The sequence below is a fragment of the Phlebotomus argentipes genome, unplaced genomic scaffold, assembly GCF_947086385.1.
Source record: "Phlebotomus argentipes unplaced genomic scaffold, Phlebotomus argentipes genome assembly contig_8, whole genome shotgun sequence".
NCBI lineage: Eukaryota > Metazoa > Arthropoda > Insecta > Diptera > Psychodidae > Phlebotomus > Phlebotomus argentipes.
The window spans coordinates 645294-670681 of NW_026776151.1; the positions used below are offsets into that span (position 1 = coordinate 645294).

At 40.1% G+C, this 25388-nt stretch overlaps 2 protein-coding genes across 2 annotated transcripts in view; both read right to left on the minus strand.

Moving 5' to 3' along the window:
* The window catches only part of LOC132261195 (neuroendocrine convertase 2-like), a 29348-nt gene extending 6654 nt beyond the window's left edge, over positions 1-22694 (minus strand). Inside the window, exons 1-5 of the mRNA XM_059759829.1 lie at positions 22037-22694; positions 8959-9066; positions 3548-3800; positions 2088-2125; positions 1128-1204 (exon numbers count right to left, since the gene is read on the minus strand). Of these exons, the coding sequence (XP_059615812.1) occupies positions 1128-1204; positions 2088-2125; positions 3548-3800; positions 8959-9066; positions 22037-22210 (650 nt within the window). The 5' untranslated portion in view covers positions 22211-22694. The remainder of the gene's footprint in view (positions 1-1127; positions 1205-2087; positions 2126-3547; positions 3801-8958; positions 9067-22036) is intronic.
* A 984-nt stretch (positions 22695-23678) lies between these two features.
* Positions 23679-25319, minus strand: LOC132261271 (uncharacterized). Its single transcript, XM_059760001.1, has 3 exons — positions 25154-25319; positions 23988-25082; positions 23679-23931 (listed from the first exon to the last, which is right to left on the minus strand). The coding sequence occupies exons 1-3, from the start codon at positions 25221-25223 to the stop codon at positions 23822-23824; spliced, it is 1275 nt and encodes a 424-aa protein (XP_059615984.1). The 5' UTR covers positions 25224-25319; the 3' UTR covers positions 23679-23821.
* Between the last annotated feature and the right edge of the window lie 69 nt (positions 25320-25388).

A 25388-nucleotide genomic window follows, 5' to 3' on the forward strand; every position in this document is an offset into this window, starting at 1 on the left:
GTCTGAAGTGCCCATATTTCTCCGAAAATTCAGCCCTCACCCAAAAGAAAAACCGAACTTTCACAATGAAAATCCGCGTCATAAATTTTTGGAGAAAATTGTGAAGGCATAAATTTTAATAGCTTCGCCTCTGTCCTCAACTTCTCAATGAGTATTTATCAAGTGTAAATTTCCCGATGGAAAGTCACATCGCATTGGTCGCGACAGAAGCGTGTCGACCAGACGATGAGGCCATGCGGAAAATTGGAAAATCACTAGATATAGAAGTGTGAATGCCTCGAAAGATTGCCATTATTCTCGAGTTATAAAGAAAGTATTTCATATTTTTCCTCTTTACGCTTTTGCAGAGGTTTACTTTGTTGGTCACAATGTCAGAAAAAGGAATCTTAGATTATGTAATATGAGTTACGGCCTTCGTCACTGTTGCTGACTGTTTTAATTGTTCAGCATATGTTGCTAATAATCACTCATTTCCATCTCGGCCACTCGTTTCGACCCACGGTCTGTGGGTCACGTTGAATTGCACGGCAATGCTTAAGCCCAGATTAAATTCCCGAAGCAATTATTTGGCTACATTGCTCTCTGGGGGAGCAAAAATGCCCCAGAATCTGAGCGCCTTTGGCACGTGATCAGCCATTAAAGGCATATTCAGTCACACTTCTCTATCATATTCGTCAATGCCTGAATTATTTTCCCATCTAAGAAGAGAATGAGTCTAGTAAATACCCATAGAAGTGATTTAATAAAGTCTTTATGTGTGTCTTTTTCGCATAGCCACCCACCCTCGTCATTATTGTCAGTTATAAAACCACAAGTGGAGCAATAAAAGCGCCCCGCATGGGAAGCGCGACGGATGAGGAGAGCCGACATTTTCCAAAGAGCGCGCGTACGCATATGTCAAGACTGAGAAATATCCTTCTTCAATATTGAAGAGTTCTTATCCTCTGCCATCTTTTCCGTGAAAAACCACATCTTGCGCCCACAGTGGCTGCGAAAGTTGGCTCGAGGGCAGGAAAAAGCAGTGGTGGAATGATTGAATAAATAATATCACATTCAATCCATCATGCGCCGGAGCCCGAAGCCACGGGAGCGCAAGGGGAAATATTTAAATCACAAAAATATCTCACCTGTTGAACCAGTCGTCCGTGTAGCGTGGGTAGGGATATGGATCATTGCTGCTGAAATCGTAACTAGCTTCTGCATTCTGCAAAGACAGGATAAATATTCGTCAGATTATCCAGCCAGCTCAAACGAAAGCCCTTTGCAAGTTACTCAAAGTGTAATTATTTAATGTATTGCAAATCTCTCTCTCTCTCTCGGAGAAGCGGCAGCAGCGGAGGAAGTGAGTGGAGACGCCCACGGAGAGACTACATAAATTATGATATAGCTAACATCCATTTTATCACGGGTATCAGGCACACGGTGAAAGGTATTTGGATAATATTGTTGCTTATCTTCTCTCTCTCGCACAGATGATTGATTGATTGTGATTAAACACAATCATTCTATCGATGAGGTGTGGTTTCGATACGACTAGGTGCGCCTAGTACCAGGCGTCTCCATCTCACTGCCTCAACGCCTCAGCGTTCAATTGATTTATCAGACCTTCCTTCTTTTCCTGCCAGCTTTACGTGAAAAAATCCACCATAAAATGTGGCTCGTGGGGCTTTTTTTCCCTGACTCATTTGTTACTCTAACTAAAGCTCACAATAATCCTTGGAGCATATAAATTTTCGGGCGTCTCTTGAGAGGGATTCACGCGAACGTAAGTACTAAGCAATTCTCCTCAAAGAATGTATACAAATAATTTTCAATTTATTGACAAATTCCACCCAATTGTTCCGCTCAAAATTTTATCGGCAAATTTCTAACATATCAGAATGTTATAAAAAATAGTGATGACACTTAATTTCCGCTCTATTTCGCAATGAATTTGCAACTTACGCCGCAATTCAATCGAAATGTGCTTTACACGATGTGCAATACATGTTTACTATGAATGTGGACATTCCAATTAAACATTCGAGAGAGAGAGAGAGAGAGATTCTGAAATACAAATTCAATTATGCTGCATCACTTATACTCACATAATTGTATTTCAGATCCGGATGCATGTAATCCACACCTGCAAATATAAGTCACACCATCGTCATTAATTAATGCTTGGCAACTGACAGTGAAGTGTGGAAATTTAAATCTGTCATCCAATGTATATTTGCATAAAGACATCGACTTTTCCACCCACGAAAAGACGTCAGAACCCTTCAGATGTAATCAGTATTTATCGGGTTCTCAGTGTTATTGACAGTTCTCATCCATTGGATACAATATTTCACGTCAGTTACTTCAACTTATCATGGGAAAAAAGGTCTCTTTTTCCATTTCATTTCCTCTCGCTCACCTCGAGTTTAAAGCTCTTCATACAAATTCACACATGATGGAATTTTCTCAAATAAATTGCAATTAATTTCATCAAATCGAGGTGTTTTCACAGAGGAAAGGGACAAAAGAGAAATTGAGAGAGTGAAAATAGGGTCAAGGAGCAGTCATTTACCTTCCCAGCGCATATATGAGAAAAGCAATGAGTATTTGTTAAGAAAGGAGTTCACTTAACTTAAACTTCCACCCACCCACGCACGAATGGTAAATTTAGAAAATTATTCTTGACCATCAATTCCAAGAACGACCCTCAAATCTGTGACTTTCATGGCCAGAGTGAAAATTCCATTTGGACCATTTGCAAATTGCTGCCTGAAAGCGGATATTCCCTTTGAAGAGAAAACTCAAATCTCAAGTCCCTCGTGTTGGCTACATTTCCATCCCCCATTTTCTAACAGGTCCTTTCTCTGCACGCACATTCCTCCAAAATTCACTCAACCTGCGACACTCAATACCCATCCATATGGCAGTGTGTGTCCCTTAATTTTACAATATGTAAATCAGGCATCATTAGGCGTTCAAATTTGTACAATAGACGCTGTGTATAAATTAGAATTTATGGTGAATTGTAGGGACGAAAATCCTCCCATTAAACAATTACGCTGAGCACGCAAAGGTAATGATCCTAATGATGCTCATTTTCAATTACAGACGACCTCGTGAGCCAAAGACCCTTACAAAATTCAATACGCATTTCGTCTGAAGCTGGAAATTAATGAGCAAAAGAGTCATATTGAAAATTCGAGAGGTTTCCACGAGAGACAGCGTCAGATCTGTGGCAAAATATGGCAATAAACAAGAATTAAACAAACAGTCTTTAGGACAACAAGAGTGGTCCCTAATTAACGAAGGCAGGTGGGTGTATCGTGCATTTGCTCGCCCAGAAACACACCAATTTTCATATCCTCCATCCTGACACTCAACGGATTTACGCTCAAGGCCTAATTCACTTTGCCCACAGAGTTGCTCTTGTCGCAACACCAGAACGAGTCAACAGCACCGAATCTATGATTCTAGAGCTTGACAACTCCGTTTCGGTACTAAAGGCGAAGCTCTTGTTTGTCTGCAGAACATGTGGGAATCACAATTAATCAAATTGAGCACTCACCATCATCCATTATGGCCGTGGTAACATTTTTTCCCGTGATGCCCTGATCCCAGGCCGCCTGGACATTGAGGTCCAGCCTCACTTTCCCACCGTTCTGCCCTGTATTCCGCAGGTACCATTGCAGCGGAAAGTAGGGGTCTGTGGGAGCTTTTCCCGTCGGCGCCACCACAGGTTTCCCGACAATCGATGGAATTGCGGGACGCAATCCTCGCTTCACACGCACAAATCCAATCTGCTGAACGGCACTGTGAATCTGCAAAGAGCCCAAGAAATACATATCACTTAGCATTATTGCATGAAGCACGTAAGCACAGATCGCTTTGCTAAAATCATGGCCATCGGAGAGACTATGAGCACAACATCCTTTCCACCTACACAGCGGCGAAAGTGCAAAACAATTTAAAATCAATTCATGGTGATAAGTTTATGCAAAGTGGGACGATTTTCTCCTCATGGTTACAATATTTTCACACCATATGATCTAAAGTGCCAAATATTCTTCTCACATTCTGTGCGTACGATCAAAATTCCTTTCGCGATGCCACATTTATGAATATTTGAAAAGAAATCATTTACACAAGCATTTAATGTGACATTTTTTGACTGGGTGAAATACAATTTATGTGAGAATTTTTTCATGATAAATTCTTATTCGCAGCATCAAGTGCCACGGAATCACGGTTGGAATAAGTCATTTTGTCAGAGAAATACAGCACTGATTGAAGAAAGAGTGACAAGAATACACAATGCAATCATGTAAAAGGTCCTCGTAAAAGGTATATAGATTGTATACAAGGACAGAATATTACATATGCTTCCCTTATCAGAGAGCTTTCATCACAAGAGACACAATTATCCTGAAACTATTAACTTTGATGCCACAGTAGATAGCACAACACATGCTCTAACAATATGTTTTAACCTCCTTTCACAACCACACACTCTCGCGGGAAATCCTTCAGGCATCGCGGGAGTTTATTGAAATATCCTCCAACATCATCGAGCGGCGAGAGAAGTGACGGACAAGGGAAAAATGGTTGCAGAATGAGGAAAAATCCTCATCATTTCCTCTGCACACCCCACAAGTTCCCCACCCCAAAACCGGGAAAAGCGGCATGGGTGGAAATGAGTGGTAAATGTAGCAGAAAAAGTGTCATGCAATTTCTGGAGCAAGTGTGTAGGCATAAATTCATGCCATCATCGTATCTTGGTGAAATTCCTCTCGCCGCAGACGCTTCATTATTTTCTCATTTTCACCAGAAGAAATTTAATAAAATTTATTTACTCTCGCCCACCCAGAGTCAAGTGAAATGGGACTTGACGTGTTTCTTTTCATGCGAAGATAGAGAAAAAGGCATGTGGTTTCTCTCTTCATGGATGCTTGAATTCTTTTTTTTTCTTGTGCAAAAAGAAAATTAACACTGACACATTTCATACATGAATGAATCCCACCGCCGGCATTTTATATTCATTTTCTATATTCTTTAACGAATTGACATTGAAAAAATGCCCACGAACAGCATGAGATTTGCCTTGAAATCCTTGGAAAAATCCTTGAAAAAATCCCTCAAAATCAGAATTCATCGCATTTTTTACTGTCACCTCGTGCTGTGTGCCAACAAAAAAGTAAGACATTGTGGGTGGATCTTCACGACGACCGTAATAAATTCCCAACCAATATATCTCATCTCGTGCCACAGTGAAGAAAAAGTTATTTAACATCCCAAGCAGTATATTTAGTCATATCTGTTGACAAAAGTAAATAATTTCTATATCCTTTCCCCGCAGGGTGAAAGAAAAGTGTTCTGTGTGAAAAATTTGGGACAAATGGAAAAGAAAAAAAATGAAGGAAGAGTGAGACAGTGAAATGGGATAAAAGTTGACGGGTGGAGAAATTAATTTTCGTCCAAAATAAAGAAGAAAATTAGAGAGACAAGAAGAAAACCGTATTCTTTTTCCACCCATTTTTCCATTCTCATTTCATTGGGTCGCTTATTAAATTATCCTCTGTGTGGAATTGCTCTTGATTTCTACCATCTTTTCACTCAAAACTTGAATATCATGTTCAGCCAGAAGAGAATTATGATAGAATTTCACCAAACATAAAACTTTAACAATTGTTTTTGATGAAAAGCTCCAGCTCAAATGGCCAACGCATTTTCATTCAGCATTTTCCCAACCCAGTGAATTCCAATTTTCAATTCAATCAACAAACACTCTGCACTCTATTCACTATTTTCAATTTCAATTTAATTTCCATGTAAAACCTGATTGGCTTCCCAATGAAATGCAAATTAACTCACTTTCAACACCAAATTGTTTTGTTCCGCTTCACCAGCGGAAAATTCATTTCAACTATAAATAATATCCTTTCATAAAATTCCACTGATTTGAACTCTGCACTCCCTTCTGTTTCCCTGCCATTCGCACTATTAATTCCCAACAATAATAGATAGTGTATCGCATAGAGTTGATGTTTTCACAAAGATTCGTATAATGTGAAAAGTGTTCAGAGAAATAACTGGCTTTATCACAAAACCACAGAGATACAATTCACCATTTATCACATGATATTATCGCAAAGGAAAACAGTCTGGGCGTTCAAAGAGAAGACAAAGCATCAATCATCCCTTATGTCCCACTGCCATACATATTGTATTTCACTCACATGCAAAGCATCACGCTGAGAAGCCACGCAACAATCCAATTTTCCTAAAGTTTAAAAGGTGCCAACACGTCCAAAAAGGGAATCGGCCTCTTGAATTTCAATCAAAATGGCAACAGAGTAAAGTTTTCACGGGTCCCCAACGCGCAATATACCAAATTATTCAGGGGATGAAAAAGTTAGGCAACTTTCTCATCCGACCATCACTCATTAATCGTGCCAATGATTGTGAAATATTCACAAAATGATAGAATGAGAAATTATGAAGATTTTATTTTCAAATTTGTACTCGGAAATCGATTAAAATCAGTTAAATTTAACAGTCATCGAGTTATTTGAAATAATAAGGGTGGATTTGATGCATATAAATCGCTTTTTAACTTCCTTCTCTTCTCATAATTATGCATTTATGTTTCTGCAGGGTGAAAAACCGAAGTAAGAACTTTTAAATATTCTGCAGCGGATGCAAAAGCAACGAAGCATTTCCTTGTGAATATGCAATCGATTTTACATAGCTTTATTCATTGGCTCAACATTGGTTTATTCTCTTCTCTCGTGCTTTTTATTCATCAAATTCAAAAACGCGTCATGACGCAAGTATGAAAAGTTTTAGAGAAAGAACTTTCACAACTCACTTTTCCATCCATACGGAAAACACCCGAAAGCACTCCATCATCAATTGGCCATTACCATGTTACAACTAAGGCTAACATCTCCATTTGCGCAATATCTTACACATGCAATATTCCGGCGAGAAAAGCGTTAGGGAACTGGCAAAAAAAAACTTTATGAGAAAGTTAAACAAGTGACGCAAGTTTCGCCCAGGCAAAAAGCTCTGACAAATGATACAAGAAATGAACTGAAAGTTTTTCCCTCTCTCGGGTACGGAAAGAGAAGTCTCCTTTTCCAGGAAGAAAGTTGATTGAAAAGCTCATCTCTTTGTAGCAATATTCATTTTGCGTGAACCAAAAATTCAACCGCATCGACGAGGAAAATTCAATTTACCTCAAAGTCAATTACACGGTAAGCTTTCGAGAAAGCTCCTCTCTTCCCCCATCCCCCCAACTATATGGCGTCAATAATGGAATTAGTAAAAAATTTCCACAACATTCAAAAGCAACGTACGCAAAACTCCCTCAACAGGACAAACATGTTCAATTGAGTTTACGAAAATTGATCAAATTTAGTGAGATGAGAAAATTTACATCGAAAATTTATGTATGGAAAATCTGTGCTGCGGAGCAAATACCCAGTCAATTTGACCACCCACACAACTCCTGCATGTCCTTCATCTGCACTCTCATTCATTATGGATATCCTGTTAAAATGGAGATGCGCTCTGAAAATTTATAGGTAAAAAAAAGCTGATTGCACGGAGAAGAGCATGACCTTTTTCATCATATTCTCCTAAAGCTCTCGAGAATTTCATAGAATTTTGACTGATAAAATGAAAACTCTGCTGGAATTCCACAAGCAATAACAACCTCTGAAGCACGCAAAAAAGCCAACATTATATTCCCTGGGTATAAAGGAAATTCTTTACAACTCGCAAGATGGCTGTTTGTCCGCAAGGGCATAAAAGACAGTTATGAAATTAACAGATTAATAAAAAAAAATTGAAAAACTTCACCATAGCGTCTCACCTTTGGAAAGAATGTTGGAGAACTCGTGTAAAATTTATACACGAGGAGAAAAAACCAGGAATTTCTTCTTACAACTTTCCTTGGGACTTAAGTTCACGGTATAACTAACGTTATTTTAATCATTATCACTCTTCTCATACTTTCTTGGAGAGTTTCCTCGAGGAAAAAAATGTCATAAAATTCATTTCTTGCCATTTTCCTCTCAAGTTTCATATAAGAAAAACCACTTGAGATCAACTTTTGATATTAATCATTCGAAATTGACATTTTCCAAATGAACGTTGCTAAACGAAAACTATAATCTTAGACTTGTGCATCTGGAGAATAAAATTAAAGCTCCATTCATCAATCTCTTTCTATACAAATGAATGCTTTTCATGTCTAATTAGATTACTTAGTTGAGAAAATTTCTGGGAATGCAGAGCCTGGAATCTGTTTTGCGCTGTGCCTTAATCATATATATTTTTCTACATCTTGCGTTCCGAGAAAAGCTGATCTAAATTTAACCAATTTCTCAATGCGTGGGAGGATGGAAACAAAAGGCATAAAATCAAATTTTATTCACGGTACTTTCCATCTGAAACAGATACTTTTTTGGCAAATTAGGAAAGGAGCTGAAAAGCCGCCATAGAAAGTCATAAAAGTGAAAGAAAGCCGCTTCAATACGGGGTTATAAAACTTTTCCCGTGTCCCTTGAAAAAGCATCCATAACTTTTTCAATCATTCTCTTTTTTGCCAGATCGCCAAAAATAAGTGACACGCCTTGAAAAAAAAATCATTGCATTCTGCAAAAACGCAAAAACAATGCAAGAAGTCAGCGCAGAATTAATGTGTGGACGGCAATAAATTCGTGCCAGACAATTGAGAGGCATCTCTGAAATCATGCCAAATATTTGATTAAATTTACATGCTATAAAATGGACATAATGGTGGTGTGTACAAGGGAATAGCGGGGATGAGCCACGGAATTGTCCAAAATAATTGCATTGTCTCGTTTCTTGTTATAGTGATATATATTATTTGCAAGACTCTCTCTCTCTCCCCGCATTCATGCTGGTCACACTGCAGCGGGTCTGTGTGATAAATTATATTGAAAGACTTACCAGAGGATCTCGCTTCAGAACACGGGAATGTGTAATGCTCCGTCGGGATCTGGCATGAGGCAGCGATCGATGCTTGAAATGAAATTCCGTTCCGGCGCTCCCAGCCAGCTGTGAGGGATGAGAGAAGATATATTAGCCATTATGTTGTTGTGTAAAAACCATTTGCCTCACATAAGTCACATGACTGCAAAAGAGCGCGTCTCTTGGAAGAAATGTGCAAATGACACGTGTCTTCTGGAGCTGTTATATGCATGAGTGGCCAAGGGAATTTTGCCACCCACTCATCCCGTCACGACGGGATGAGCACAATCTGATCAATTTAGCGTGAATCAGAAGAGTGCATGCACTAAGTGAATGTCACCCTTTCACCTGCCGTCAAAGCGCATTTTCCCGCCGCATTGCATTTTAATAAAACCAATTGGAGCATGAAATTCTCCCCTATTTATACGCAATGATCATATAGCATTACTGCTAAGATTGCAGTCGAACATTGAGAGCTTTTCTCACACACATACACACGCGCGAAATTCCTCCATTTAAGAGACAGAATAGACGCGCTTAATGTTGAATATTTCCAACATAACAATGCCCACCCACAATAAAATCACGGTGAGACAATGAAATTTTCATTGCTCATGCAAATTTACGTTCTTCTGCCCACAAAAGAGGGGATAAATTAATGATAAGCACAGTGGAACGCTTTTACGACAATTTGGCAGTGAAGAATGGCGTGGACAAAAGAAAGGCACCCAAAACGGAAGGAAACTTTTTCTCCAGACTCAAATTAACACTTTGGCCTTTCAGTCAACGGCGTGAGATATTAATCCACTGAGGATGGGAATTAATTACAACCCAGTTTCGCTACATAAGTTTTCTTATCAGAAGAATTGATGTACAAAATCACTTGTTCCAAAGCGTTTTTTTAAAGTTCAATTTATCCAGCCAGAGACAAGACGAAATAATTTTGCTGTCAGAAAAATGAAATATTCCCTTTCAAGGGAACGTGAGTAATTGCCAGAATATTCATCACAATTTCAATGGGGAAAATGATCAGACTCGCAGTTTCATTATCATAGAGAGGAAAGTGAAATTCTCGCATGATTAACTCCTCGCCATGGCTCGTCGAATATCACTCCATTTGTCATCACTTCCATCAGCGTGATGGATCTTTTTCCAGCAGAATCACCGTCGAAAAGAGAGGAGTTGTGAGGAAGAAAAAGGTCAAAGGTTCTCACACTCTGTCAACTTCCCGCCCGGATTTCACACCCAAATTAGCCACCATACACATTTTCCTCCCGCTCATCCCAATTCTGACTGGAGATATTTTCTTTAAGAATATATTTTTGTCCAATGTAATGATAATTGTGATGAGTATATTTTATCTAATTTCGTAACATTGGACTCAATGAAACTCCTCCATAAATTAGATCATGCGGCAATTCCAGCAATGCCACGTAATTGCCTCAACCTACAGTTGGAGAAATTTCCCTTTAATACAATTACAGCGGAAGTGCGGTACTAAAAGATAACGAAGAAAACTTGTCGCGCTTCTCAATGTGAATTCCCACTGTCACGCTCTGCAGATGCTTTAGAAGCAGGTAAATTCTGCTACGAATACAGACTCTTGTTCACCCCCCGTCTTTTCGACAGAATATCGCGAACATCCCTTCAATCCCTCTATTGTCTTCAATCATAATACAAATTTCCCCCCACAATATTCTCAGCAATAAATGTCACGACTTTCGGTATTACGTGCGCGTTCTCCGAAAAGAAAAATATACCCCGACTTTTGGGAAAGGCACGAAACACTCAACAAAAACAGAAGTGCGTTTGTGAAGGGAAGCAATAGCCTCGAAAGTTCAAAAGCACGTAGACAGACAGTTTATTTGCTCCGAATGTGATTCTCTGCATACATTTTCCACCCATCTTCGCTGCTTTATTCGAGCACTCCTTTGGCCAGGATAATCCCATATGGGACACCAAGACATCACATAATCCCGAGACTTGTGTCTCACCACGCGACAAAATGCCACTCAAACGCTTACATAGATTGTGGGAAAATGGATGTGCAACGCTTAAGACTGTGGCATTTCAGGATGGCCTGAGAAATCTCCGTCCACCCTTTTTGCACCAAAAAAAAAACACCCGCCACGAAAATAGAATAGAAAAACAGCCCCCATCGGACCACCTGTGCAGAGGGGCGACTTTCAATCTTCTCAGGGACAAGTCAATCATTCTCCGCTGACACTCGCCTCACGCATTCACCCCACGGCCTCACGCATCGTCAGCAAATATTCCAAATATATGTGTGCGACGTCCTAGCCATTATGCAAATTTAATTTTAGTTTTCGGCAGTCTATTTTGGTCATGGCTTTCACCCTTGAATTCGCCGCGCTGGAGATCATATGACTGCGAACCATATCAAGGCCATGGCAAGAATTATGGCATGATTACACACCAAAACACACAACTACACCATCCATTTTATCTACTGCCGCCAAATTTCACCACAATTGGCGTCGGTGGCATAAATTTTCGCCGCAAAATGATCTCCAAACACAGCGTAAATAGCGACTTAAAGTAATATGTTTGGATGACAAAATATTTCCATCTCTAAAGCTTAGAATTTTTAATTTAACGCATTTATTCTCTTTAATTTAACCTTGTATGTCTAAGCATTCATCCACAAACACCACATTAAAATGCATTAAAGGATATAAGAAAACATGTGGAAGCACTTTCTCTCCACATGTGAGAAAACATGCGTATATTTCTCTGCTAATTCCCAATCGATTTTCCTCTTTAGACATTTATTTGTATAGCTCTTTTCAAAGTTTTCTCGCACAATTGGGCTTTTAAAAGAAACCCCTGTGTTTTATGTGCATAAAGTAAATTGAAATTAAAATACGTAATTTTGCTTGAGAACTTGAGTGTTTGTGGCAATTAAGATGCTTTTCCTTTATGCTCCATTTAGTATCAAGGCTTCCAACACCTCAGAAATGCCTCAGCATGCAAGAGGAAAATTGCAAGAACATTTAAGACAGAATATACATTATGTATCAGGTGTCAGAAGCCCAATTAAGACCTAGAGAGGTGTGCTGGTGCATAATGAGAGCCTGGAACTCATTCTAGTTAATAGATACTCGGTGACCTAAATCCCACCATCATGAGAGCCACTCAATTGCACTTCAAGACTGTCAAGCTAAAACACCTTGTCGAAAATTTCATTGGGAGAACTTCATCTTGAGCTCAAAGTGTCAAGTTGTCTCGCCTTTCTGACTCTCTGAGTTAAAATACAATTTAGAAACTATTGATTTTCAATATGGTGACTGGAAAAATTTATTTCTACCCTCTCACGCCATATGTTGTTGAGAAAAGATTGCGAAAACGGGCATAAAACGACTCATATGTATAATGTATTCATCGTGAATATGAAAATCATGTTTGAGGAATTTTATGGAGCATCACTTCTGAAAGTTTACTTTACCACCAGCAGAATAATCGACATCAATATACATGTAAATACACGTCCTTAAAAAAATCTCGCATGAGAGTTTCTTCAGAAACATGCTGCAAAACGACGAAGAGGACAGAAGAATTCACTGAATCGATATTGTGTAGTTATTCATTAAGTAGTATTTATTCCTTCAAACTTGTCTCCCAATGAATAAAAAATATAATATTCCATTTCCTGTGAATCCTCTTAAAGTATTTCTCCAAGTGTATCTTTTAACAGTAGAAAAACGTCACACGAAAGAGGATTACTTTCACAGTAATTGCAAATTTTATTCCTCAATTTCCTCAATGCTCTTTTTATCATATTTTCCCTCATTCTCAATGTCTTCGACATAGACACCACCCAATTCTTCCATCCCTTCATTTTCGTGCGCCTTTCACGCCCAGCAATAAAACCCAATTTTATGATTGAAGCAAATTTAATTAACTTGCGAGATTTTCCACGACATCTTCACGGTCAACAGGAATGGCGCGCGATGCGGAGACAAAATATCTACACGCGATAAATCACATTGAAATACAATATCGTCATTGGAAAATCTCCTCTCCCACTCACACTGCCGGGGGTTGCAAGGGAACGGGCTGGTGGACGAATGGGGAAAATGGTGCTGATGGAGTGGCTTGACTTAATGGCTTCTGCAGTTCACACAACATGAGCTTCCATTAACAGACAAAAATCTTAATAGCCCCTAAGTTTCCTAATGGAGAAAACTTATACGACTGGAGAATTGCACTGTGCTGGCGTTGCAAAGTGCCTCACCATGCGGATTTTCACCACCAACTCATGCCCCACCCTTTTGGCCACTTAACTTCAGATGCACTCTCTGTATTTGCTGCGACGAGGACATAAATTGGCGAATACTGCAAGGGAGTGTGTATATATGATCTCAGTGACTCGAAAGGCCCTTCTGAATTACTGCGGAAATTGAAAAGTATCCACAGTGGAGAAGAGGAAATGCAACTGTTACAGCAAAACTCTGTCCTCTGCACAGCCGACAGAGTTATGAAGATATTAGATGGTAGATAAATATCATAATTACTTACATAATGTCCAGTGAATTATCAATAAAAACTGCGAATTACAGCAGTACTCAAGACTGAATTTATTTACTTATACATTCGCATCAATGAAGTCATAAAGTTCAAGTGTAATGAAGTTGTTCATGGAGCGTTATTGTAATGTTTCAATGTTCTCAAATTGTGTGACAGTCCAGCGTAGGCGGAAGATCTTAATCACCCAGTGAAATTCATGTGAGGAAACACACAAGACAAGAAGTGCGGAGAAATCCTCGAGTGAGAAATTTACAATCTGTCTGTTAAGCATCTCTGAGCCTTAAGCATTTTGCTTGCCAAAAATGTCAAGAAGCTTACATCATAAAAGTGTGTCTGTAACAATAAATTCTCCTTCATCCCTTTTTGCCTTCATGTTTGCATATCAAGTCAAACATTATATAGATTGCTTGAAAAGATCCTTTTGTGCCACATATCCCGACTCACTCTGAAAAAAAAGAGAGGAAGATTGCGTTTTTGGCATCATATTTGACTCGCTTCTTGTGCACTCAGTTGGCATTTTGTAAATAAACCAGAACCCAGAATTGATAACATCGAGGAAAAAAAAGCGAAGAATGTAAGAGAAAATCAACTTCATCGCATGAATTCTTTTCAGATTACATTCTCCAGAAATTCATGCAATTTCACCACACATCGATGAATCCACCAACAAATTCTACAATCCATAAAGAAAGATGCGAAGAAGTCGGAATATGATGCTGAGAGTGACTTTAGAAATGCTTCTCAGGGGAGAAACTTTTCAGAAATACGAGAGAAATTCCGAATTACATCAACTCTTGCAGAAATCCGTGGCACAATGACGCACAAGAGTGTGCAGAAGAAAATCACCCTCAGGACAACTGTCGGGAAAATCGACTTCAACTCCATTCAAACGCACACTAAAAAGATGATTAAATATATGTCGAATGGTCCTAATCTCTTCTCCACGTTCTCACACAAATGTTGCGCCTCTCGAATAAATCCCCTTAACCACTCACTCTTTCTCTTTCTCACTCTGCTAAGGAGGCAAATTTTCGCATCGATGATCTCGAAATGTGAGGAGGAAAAAAACACGCACGCCGAAGAAGCAGATCAGCGGATGAGTGGAAAAAAACGTTGACACAGAAGTGGTCAGAAGAAAATTCTTGTCATCTAATTCCGACGATGCCACTCGTTTTTGTTTGTTACGGAATTCCTCTTGACAACTGTCGGAAAAATTCGAGCTTTTCGCCTCAGTTGGGAAGGTCATAAAATTAGACGATAAGTCAGCAACACTGATTCAGCCATTTGAGACATTGATTGGGGAAGACAAGATTCTCATATTCGCAAGTCAGATGGAATGTAGAGTGGCTATAATGAAACATTATAGCCTTTTCCTCTCTGTAATTCGATACAAAATCAATATAACATCAGAAGCTCTTTCCACTAAGCACAGTAATTTACATATTACGCAGATTGTCACGATGAAAATATATATTTTCTCTACAATAGCAGATGCTTTTAAAATTCTTTGTGATATCAAGAATGACATTTGATGTATTTTGACTCTCTCTCTCTCGACTATTGTTACGCTTTTCCTCTTGCAAGATAACAGTGGTGGGAAATGCTAGCACAAATAACCACTTTCACGTGAATGAAAGTGCAAATATTTCTTTTTCACGATAGTATAAAATTACAATTTATCACCACAAGAGAGCTCATCAAATGATTCTCTAAACTAAAACCTCTATTGACAGAGAGTCTGTTTTCCACCTCTTACACTTTGAATTTTAAACTCAAAGACAAATCTACAACACACAGTGTGTTGACGTCCAACATAGTTTCCACTTCTCCCCATTTATTGACACTTTGTGGTGTATTTGAGGGAAATTCGCAAATTAAATTTGCGCCGCAACACAGCGAGTGAGAGAAGTTGATGGAAAATTCTGTGGTGAAATTTTATTCTACACAAACCCAAACAGAAAGTGAGAAAACATAATTAGTATGAATTGTGATGAAAATCCATGAAAATCGCACACAAAAGATGAGGTATAAAGGCGTGAATGTCGGTGGAATGGAGCGAGATAAGAATAATTTCTTAGTAATAAATCTATTATGGTAAATGAGTTTGACATCAAACTTTGAACTTGAAGTGAGCCAAAGAAGTATTATGTGTGCAAAATACATCTCAGGGTGGAAAATTCTATTCGTGAAAATTAATTAACACAGCAAAATAGCACACACGCTCTTGTCTCAGCACACTGGCGAGGATCATTTGGTGGAGAGATGGAGTGTTTGTTTATCACGAGGTAAATTGTTGGCAGGAGAATAGAGTTGGAAGCGAGAAAAGGGGTTTTTAGCATGTGTTTCGAGCTGTATTATTAATCCTCAGCATGAGAATGAGTTCCAACCACATCAAGGTACACATAATTCAATTTCACTGTGCTGCATATATTGCGAAACTTTTTGCAATTAAGGACGAATTGTTGGAGCTCAAAACTACTTTGTTGCGCAATCATCTTTCGTATAAAAATTTAATGTTGCTATTAATTGAAAAATGAATGTTCTTCGAAAAAAAATCATTCAAAGGGTTAAAAATCATCTTCAAGTGTCTAAAAGTCTACTCAAAAAATCAATAAAATCCTTTTTTCTCCATATTTCCAGCTCAAATGTTTATTTGCCGGAGATCTTCCAACATGATTCGCAGCAAAAGTAGCCAAAAATAGCCAAGACAGGGCAAAAAGTTGTGATTTCAAGCGATATTTATTCACCACCCGGCGCCTCCATCGACTAAGACGACTATATACAGCGCGAAATGAGGTTCGAAGCTGAGCGCCTTGTGCCGAAAATTAAATTTGACTCTGGAGAGAAGTTTATTCGTGAGAAATTTGCAGAGAATTTCACGAAATGCCACACTAATAATTCATTTGGGATTCAAATCCTATGTATTATGGCACGATACATATACAAAAAAAACCTCCTCCACGCCAAGGAAAACAACCCCGAAAGCGTCTGTAAAGTGCGTCACAGAAAATTGCTCCCAACCAATGATTTCCACCCTCACCAAGAAAAAAAAATGGTGAGAAGAGAATAGAAGAAAATCTGATGTGACTTTTTCACCGTATGTCTGTTGAATGGGAGAAAGGTATCTTTTTATGAAAAATTCCTGGCATTTCTCCTCTCACTCTCACGGGTTTTCCCTGGCTTTTTTTTCTTCTTTTTAATCTCATACACGCACGTAAATAATGCAAAAGCTCTTCAGTGTGGCATAAGCTGATAAGAGGCAAATGTGAGAGCTTCACTCTCACATTATGGGGATGAAGTTTGCCGGCAGAATTAAAATGATATTCACGTTTCATACACATTTGCTATTGAGACTTAATAATTTTTTCCTTTGGAATTTTTCCACCCAACATGGGAAAAAGAGAGGGAATTCACGAGGGAGAGAGAGAGAGAGAGAGAGGGAGGATTCAGAATCCAAATGGGATTACGTGAAGCACCAGCTTTCCCTCACAGCCAAACACACACATTTATATCGTGTGCCGGTGTGCAAAATGAAGAGGAAAATATTCTGCAAACACTGAAAACCATTTAATTTTCGCCCACTCAATTTTTCAATATGCTGGCGAGTGAGCAAAAATGTAGTGCGTCCGGTTGAATAATTCAGCAGAAAACACACTCTTTCTCAAGTGACTTATTGAAATAAATTTGTAGGACGATTTCGTTTCGGCCTTTTTTTTCCATTTGCCCCACTTTTTCATGCATTTGAAAATCATCCCCGCGGGAAGCGATGGAAATACGAAAGTTACTTTCTCGATCTATTTGTCTGTCTGTCATTTCCATTCCACAAAAGCGGCGAGATTGACTTTCCACATCGAGCACATCTTCTAGAATTGCTAAAGTATTTCATGCAATATAAATAAATCCATAGCGTTATTTAGGAAAAAGCTCACCGATTGTGTACTGATGATAATGTTAGGTAAATGCTCAAGCTGTTATTCAAAGTAATTTATTATCTTCGCTTTTGTGTTTTCTAAAAATAAAATATATTCAGATATTTCCTCTTCTTTCCCAAAATATTGTATAACTTAAATACATATAAACTAGACTAGATAAATACCATTTCATTCCACCCTAAAAAGAAATGATAGCCACAGATTGACTTTTTCCACCCACCAATTCAACCCTCAATAGCAAATAGTCCTAATATTATTCAAATACAGACATTTAAATTTTTGGCAATATTTGAATATTTCATTGAGCTCGTAAAACAAAGCTGTTCTGGAAAATTCCCCGCGCACAATTTCCACTCTCTTCCATCAATATTTTCATGCATTGAATTATTGAGTGGCGAAAGCCGCGGGAAAATTTTCTGCTTGCGAAGGTACATTTTGAGGAATGACGCCACGTCTTATCTCATCGGCGGAAAAATCATGACGAAGCGCGTATTGGCCATTATTTTGTAATACGAACCAAAACTTGACCAGAGAGCATCGTCAAAAAGTGATGTAATCGCTTTTAATTAAATTAGCCACTCTATATTTAAACCCAAAATCATCTTATTGAAGGGTGAATGAACGTCTAAAAACCCCAAAGCATGAGGAGAAATGGTTCTTTTTGCTAGGAAAAAGAACTGATCTTTCAATATCAAAAGAATTTTCTGCTTTGCATGTCCTTTGACTGATGGCTCCTTTTCATAGAGCCTCAGTGGGCAGAATTCCTTGAATTTTAGCAAAGAAAAATCACATTTAATTTAGTAATTGAAGAGGAAGCACCATTTATTCGTCTCTACACGTCATATGGAATAGTAATTCTTTCTGTCAGATTTTATTATTCTGCATGATATGAATATGCGTGGGCGCGAAGCTTTCAAGTTTCCAGGATGAAAAGCTTTTTGTCCACGTGTCAATCTCCAGGCGAACAATATTCAATCGGATTTTTTTTCCTGACACACAATATTTTTATCTTGTCCTTGCAGATGTGGGACGAACTGTGTCCTCTTCTTCTCAAATAAATGAATGCCGCATCATTTCACAGGATTGTGTGACAAGTTTTTTTTGCTGCAAACAATCTCCGCAGATAAAAATGGTCTTCATATTGTTGCACAAAATCCATTCCACGACTTAAAGAGAAGAATATTGCGCAACAAGAATACAAAATGCTTGGCATTGATGAGAAAACATTCAATGGAATGATCTTCAATTGAAAAAACTTGCGTATATCGCAAATGATTGTGAAAAATTGCACACAATTTCTCAATAGTTATTTTTAGTAAAAATAATTGAATGATAGAATGTGTGATGTGGAATTGATGGAGTGAGAGACAAACAGAAACTTCTATGCAGAACTTTCAATCGATATGAAAAGCGTCTCTATTGAGAAAAATAGAGGCAGAATTCGAGAAGGGAAATCATCATTCTGCCATTCTCTTTCTCTCTCTCTCTCTGCAACATGGACATCTCCATGACACTGAATTGTAGCATTTCTACGAATTCCCTGATAGACTGACTTTCTACATTTCATGTCCATTCACACTCAAATTCCCCACACAAAGCAGTAGTGCAGAAAAGGGTTCATGACATTGTCGCAATAAATCAATGGTTTTGTATCGAGAGATTTGCTCCTTTACCAATTCCCTCTCATCGACACAAATCAATATTATGATATAAATCTAAAGTCTATCACAAAGCCAATTTCCGAAGAGCCTTTTTAGCAATTCGAAGAGGGAATTACATCCATTTCAATAGTAAATCATAAGAATTTCTATTTTATACTAAAAAAATCCACTGAAAAAATCATCATTTCCATCAAGATCCGATCGATTCTTATATAAAGTGTTAATTTTGAGCGATGAAAACCGCACAAAAATGAGCAATAAAAGCAGGAAATCTGAGAAATAACACTACATATTACATGTAATCATGGATGGAGATTCTCTTCTCATCCTCACCATTTCATGGCGCGAGAACTCTCGTTCATATTTTCATTCACTATAGCGCTATTGCTACAGCTATGTAGCCACCAGATGTGATAGCAGAAGAATGGCGAAACCGCACATACACGCCCCGACAGAGTTGAACTCAATAGCACAAATATTGCTTTAAAGCTCTACATACAGAATTTCCACCAGAAGTGTTGCGACTTTGAATACAATTGCTGAAATACACATATTTTTCAGCTTTTATTGCCACGATAAATTCCATTTCTTCCACCATCGCAATCTAGAACTGTCGTCAACTCTCTGAGAAAGAGATGTACGAGACCTGAAGAAATAACTTATTGGGAATTGAAAATATGCTGTATAGCGTGATTGATTTTCCTTCCGTCGCTATGAAATTCTGCAGCCGGAGGACCGACGGGTGGTCTGACAAGCTCCGCCACTTTGCTGAGAAAAAGGGATGAAAGCGAGAGAGGGAGAGAGGGAGAGAGAACATGAAAAAGGGTGGCTTTGTGGCGAAATGAGAGGAAATTACATTTCTTACCCAAAGTCTTCAGTCCACCATATGTTGGCATTCAATTATTCAATTTGCCATTTTATTGAATTAATCAAAAGTGTGTGTGTGTTCTTTTTTTTCTCTCTCTTTCTTCTCTCCTCGTCAGTTCGTTTGCCTTTGGGAAATATACTTTTTGGACTCACTTTTGTGCTGTGTGTGCATTTGAAAGTGGCCACCTGTTCCACTTTCTCTCGTGGCATTTCAATTTCACACATTTATTATTATTTTATTGTCACCACAAAATTCTCATTCACCCCCCATTCACTCTAGCACTTCGCCCTCCCTTTCATCCACCCACACACAGACACACACAAGGGGGTGGACCAGGCGAGTGTGGACGGAGGGTTGAGGAATTTGAAGTAAGGAAAATGTATAAAAATAACACGAACAAAAAGTTTGGTGTCACAGAAAACACCGCAACAGAGTTGAGATGTGAAAATTGTATCGAGATACTTTTTTTTAACTGCGAATTGGGTGAATTTCGTCCAAAATCCCTCTCTCACCATTCGCCGAAAGAAAGTTTAATTCTCACGCTACGACGCAAAAGATCGAACCTAATCCCTCTGCCCACGTTTCCAAAAGCCCGGAGTTGTTCTCTGCGTAAAAGTTACAACGCTCGAATGGAGACGCCTGGTGGCCACCAGGCGTCTCCACTGGACTTTCAGCCCTCTCCGGGTGAATTATACTTTCCAGAATTAATTACAACCCAGGGGAATTCAATCATCACCCTTCGCGCAACCCCCTCGTGGCATCATCTTCGACAGAAATAGCTGAATGTCGCCCACGAGGCTGAGCTGCAATTGTACGAAAATACAAACACTTCTGTCCAATTTGGCGGAGCAAAAAAACCACATCATTCATTTTTTGCGCCACTGGCAACCACCCACCTCCCCCCGGAAGCCTCTGCAGCACCTACACTATGTATCTTGTAGGACGATGGTGAGTTTTTTGCCATCCACTGAGTATTTACTTCCTCACTGTTGTTTGTCTTGTCGAGGAATGAGACAGAGAGAGAGAAGAGAGTGACTCAAGGGGAGATCGATTAATAATTCAAGGTGCTCAACAAGGATTTTTCCTAGAAGATGAAACCCGAGACAAAGGATATGTGAAGGAATTCAGTTTGCAATGGAAATTTTACTTCAAGGAAAAAAAAATACCTTTGAAATATTTCTATAAACACGCGTTTTATTGTAAACATGTTGTTTTCAAACAGCTCAATCAAAAAGGATTCCCAGCAATGAAAAAAAATAGGCATTCTCCCCATTCTCCGCTTTTATGCCTAGATTTAATGTAAATATACATATATTTTTGGTATGAATTGACAACATTTGCTCCACATTCAGAGGGAAAAATACTTGGAAAATCCAGTCTCATTTTGTGCATTTCACATTGTACACATTATTGTGGTGAGTGTTCCGGACAGTTAAATCAGAAATATGTTTGTCAAATTGCATTTCCACATCAAAGTAAACATGGAAATATGCATTTAGGGGTGAATTTGGGGTGAAAATCACAAAAGGATAAATGGATATTTGTGTGATGAAACATTTGACGATGAGTGACAGAAAAAATCGAATCACCGAAATTCAACTGAATATTTTAGGCTTCTGCTTTCGACACAGAAAGCTTTGCGTGATAACCACGAAATATCACCATCAGCCAGGTGTCGCATGATTGGAAATTCAATAGGTCGAGAGGAATATATGTAGTTTGCCCTTTTCAATATTTCATGAATATCACAGAGAAAGACAGTGATTTCATCTCTGTCTGATTTGGTATTTATTGGGAGTCGTCGGAGTCGTGATGTTGGGAATTTGCATACCCTCTGAATGGAATCTCTTGAATGGATGTTGGAAGATACAATTTCAGCGATTTTCCCACCCCGCGGGGCGCCCCAACACCTCCGCGAACATCAATTATCTCCCGCGATTGATGTGAATGAAAATCTCCTTCTCTCCTCGTTGGCAGATGTTCCTCCAGCATCGCCCACACGAGGGGGCAGGAAAAGGATATAATATGTGTGTTTTGGGGACACTCACCGATCCTAAGTTGTCATAGCCGTACTTGTTGGCGATCTCATGGGCCACCTGGTTGTCCACGTTCCGCCTGAAGCGCACGAGGAAGGAGCTGGTGAACACATCACCAGACGACGAGGACACAGTCGCCACGGAGAGAATCATCAGCCCCAGGAGGCACAGCCATGTCACTGGCATCGCCCAGCAATCCGCACAGGTGTTCACGCACAGGAAACGAGGGGGTGAAAGCTCGCGCTGGTCCCTCAAAAGCAGCCCCTTCGCAGTATAGCAGCTGACGGGTTATTGCGCCTCACCTCAGACACTGTGTGACACCTGGAATATGTCTCTGACTCCCTCTTTTCACTCACTCCTGCATGTTTCGGCCCGCGTGTTCCTCTCACGGTCTGGGAAAGTTGTGTATATTATCGGGATGGTCGCACTTTCTTCTCTCACCACCGAAAAAAAACCCCCCGATAAAAAGCACACACACTCGTGTGAAAAGCTCTCTCGCGGCGAATGACGCACCCTCGACTGTGCACACAGGACTCCTCTTTTTTGGGGGGAAGACTCCTGCCTGGTCGTCTGGTGTCTTCCTGGCCTGTCCGGCTGGAGAGTGAGGTGGAAAAGATGAGAGGCCCCAACACACAAAACTACACCCAAGTCTTCTCGATGACGTGCCAGTAGTGACAGAAGCTCCGTGAATGGATTTCACTGCCGTCAACTTCGATCGGCCGTGCAACAGAGACGGAGCAATTGTTGGGGATGCGCAAGAGTGGCCCAAGTCGCTGCTTCTCCCCTTCGATCTCCACTGTGTGCGCCTCATTTGGCTGTGAGTGTGCTCAATGACGTCATTGGGTGTCTAAGCTCAACCAAATGATAATATTTGAGAAATATACCCACAATTCCAGGGCGGCACTCGCGAGAGAGCTTTTCCCCCCAAGGAAGCTTTGAAATCGCCCTGAAAACCACATCAAGACAAAGACAGAGAGAAGAAGACGGAGAAAGTGGAAAAGATGGTGAATTTCAAGCAATATTTTCCACCCCATCCGACTCTGATGTTCCGGGGGGATTAAATTCAAAAATTATCGATTTTCCGTTTGAGACAATATATAAAAATAGCCACACAGAGGCACACAAGAGATATGTTGGCTGGAAAAGTGTTGAAAACAACACACACCACATTAAACCCGGCAATTAATGCGCAAGATCACCGTGAACTTTCCCTCTTTCGCACACACAACACCAGACGTTGTTGGGAAAATGTGGGGAAGTGGCGTGAAAGCTCCGCCCTTGAAAGCTCCTTCTCGCGCGCGCCATCCGAGGGAGGCGCGCACTATGCGACGCGACGAACAGAAGCGGGAATTCACACGCACGATACATGCGAATTACATTAAACCATTTCTCAAATCTCAAATCCCACCAGTCAAGTGTACTTTTACGAGTCGTGCGAGTGTGATAAAGAATCGATGATAGCACACATCATAAAATGCTTCGTTTTTTTTCCCTCCACATCGCCCCCAACCGGCTGCTGAGGGGGTCGAAAGGGGGTGGAAGGGCGAGAAAAAACACAGTCGAGAGCTTCGCTTTCGCCAAACAGATGTTATAGTTCTGGTTGGCAATTTAATACAACATTTAGACATTGCGCACATTGGCATCGCCTCTCTTCTCTATAATTCCAGTGATTTACATATTTTACATGCTAAATACAATCGTAGAAAAATATAAAGTCAATTCCTACCTTTCTTTTCGGCAGGTTTGGAAATGTAATTTAGCACTATTTTTGTGTGTGTGTTGAAGAATAAATCAGATTCATTTATTGCTGAGATTCTTCTGCAGCTGCTTTTGCTTTGAGTTTCTTAACCTTTGCAGCGCCTCCTGGCGCTTCCTTGCAATCTCTGTCATCGTACACTTCCCAGAAGCTGAAAGAATCGCTCAAATATTGTAAATGCATTAGAAATATGTCAGCCAAACTTACACGAAACCGATGAGATCGACTCAGAACTGCCACTCCTGGACGGCGGTTCATCGCTCTTCCTCAGCGTGGAATTCACCGGCATGCTGTCGTATCTGTTGATCACTTTCGCAGAGCTTTGCGACAATTGTGAATCTTGCTTCTGCACCGGCATCGAAGCGTGCCTTGCAAAGCTTCCGTTGCGAGCTGAAGATCCATCGAGTGGCAACTGAGACAGGATGTCATCGAAGGAGTCATCAACGAGCCACTTCAACTCGTCGTCTCGACTGGAAGACTTCAATGGAGGATTCTTTACTCCACTTGAGGTGGGTTTTGCTGGAGTTTTCTTGCGATCTTCCCTAATTTCTCTATCCAAATTCTGAACACATTCTTCTACGGTGTAGTAAATCTCTTCCGACGACGTTCTCGACGACGAGTCTTTTTTCCTGCTCACAGCCGGAGAGAAAATCTCCGGAGATTGTGCAACTACAACTGGCGGATCATCGATAAGAGCAGCCAAATCTCTATCATCCGCCGAATCATCAAACAAGAAGTCTTTCTGAATTGTTGTCATTGCTTTTGACGGTCCAGGAGTGTCGGCATTCTGCACGACAGTCTTATCAGAAGTGTTTGAGTCCTCCAGGACATATTTCAGCATATCCGCGGTGGTTTCCACCCTCGAAGTGGCGGATTTTTCAGCTTCCACCGTCGGTGAACCACTTGAAGTGGTTGTACCAGAATCGGTGCTGCTGTACTTTGACTCCATCGTCATGAGATCCTTCCTGAACCTGAAGAAGCCCGTCTTCGCCTGATCTCTCCTCGCATTGGGCCGAGTCAGACTGTGCGATCGAGTGATTGGGGAGGATTTCTTCTTCGCGGAGAACTTCCTCTGGGCTGGACTATTCTTTGGACTGTCCCATCCCCATGCCACATCCGCTTTCCAGTGCAGATCCTGCGACAGATGGACAATCGGCGAGTTGTCATTCTCCGGAGAGCACGCTGGAGCACTCTTTATGTACCGGGAGCTGATGGGTGTCGAGAAGTTCTGTTGCTTGAATTGATCTTCATCCTCTCTGGATGGAGACTTCCGCTCAGGACTCTCTCGAGGAGAGAAAGGACCTTAAAATGGGGGCGAAATAAACATAACACAGCTGCTTTGAAGCCAAAATTTCATTCGTCAATTCACTCACGAGTTTTAGTCAAAACACTGACGCTTCGCTTCAACAGACTCCTCTTGCGCGTCTGTGGGGTCTCATTCATGGTGCTTTCAGCAACACCGGACCCAGATCTTTGCAATTTCTCAGGAAACAACTAAAATTTCCCTCTATACAAAAGCGAAACGGACAAAACATCAACAATGTGAGGTTACGTTTTACTGGAAGCCGCCAACTTCCACAGATACGCAGCCCAAAACCAACTTGAAAA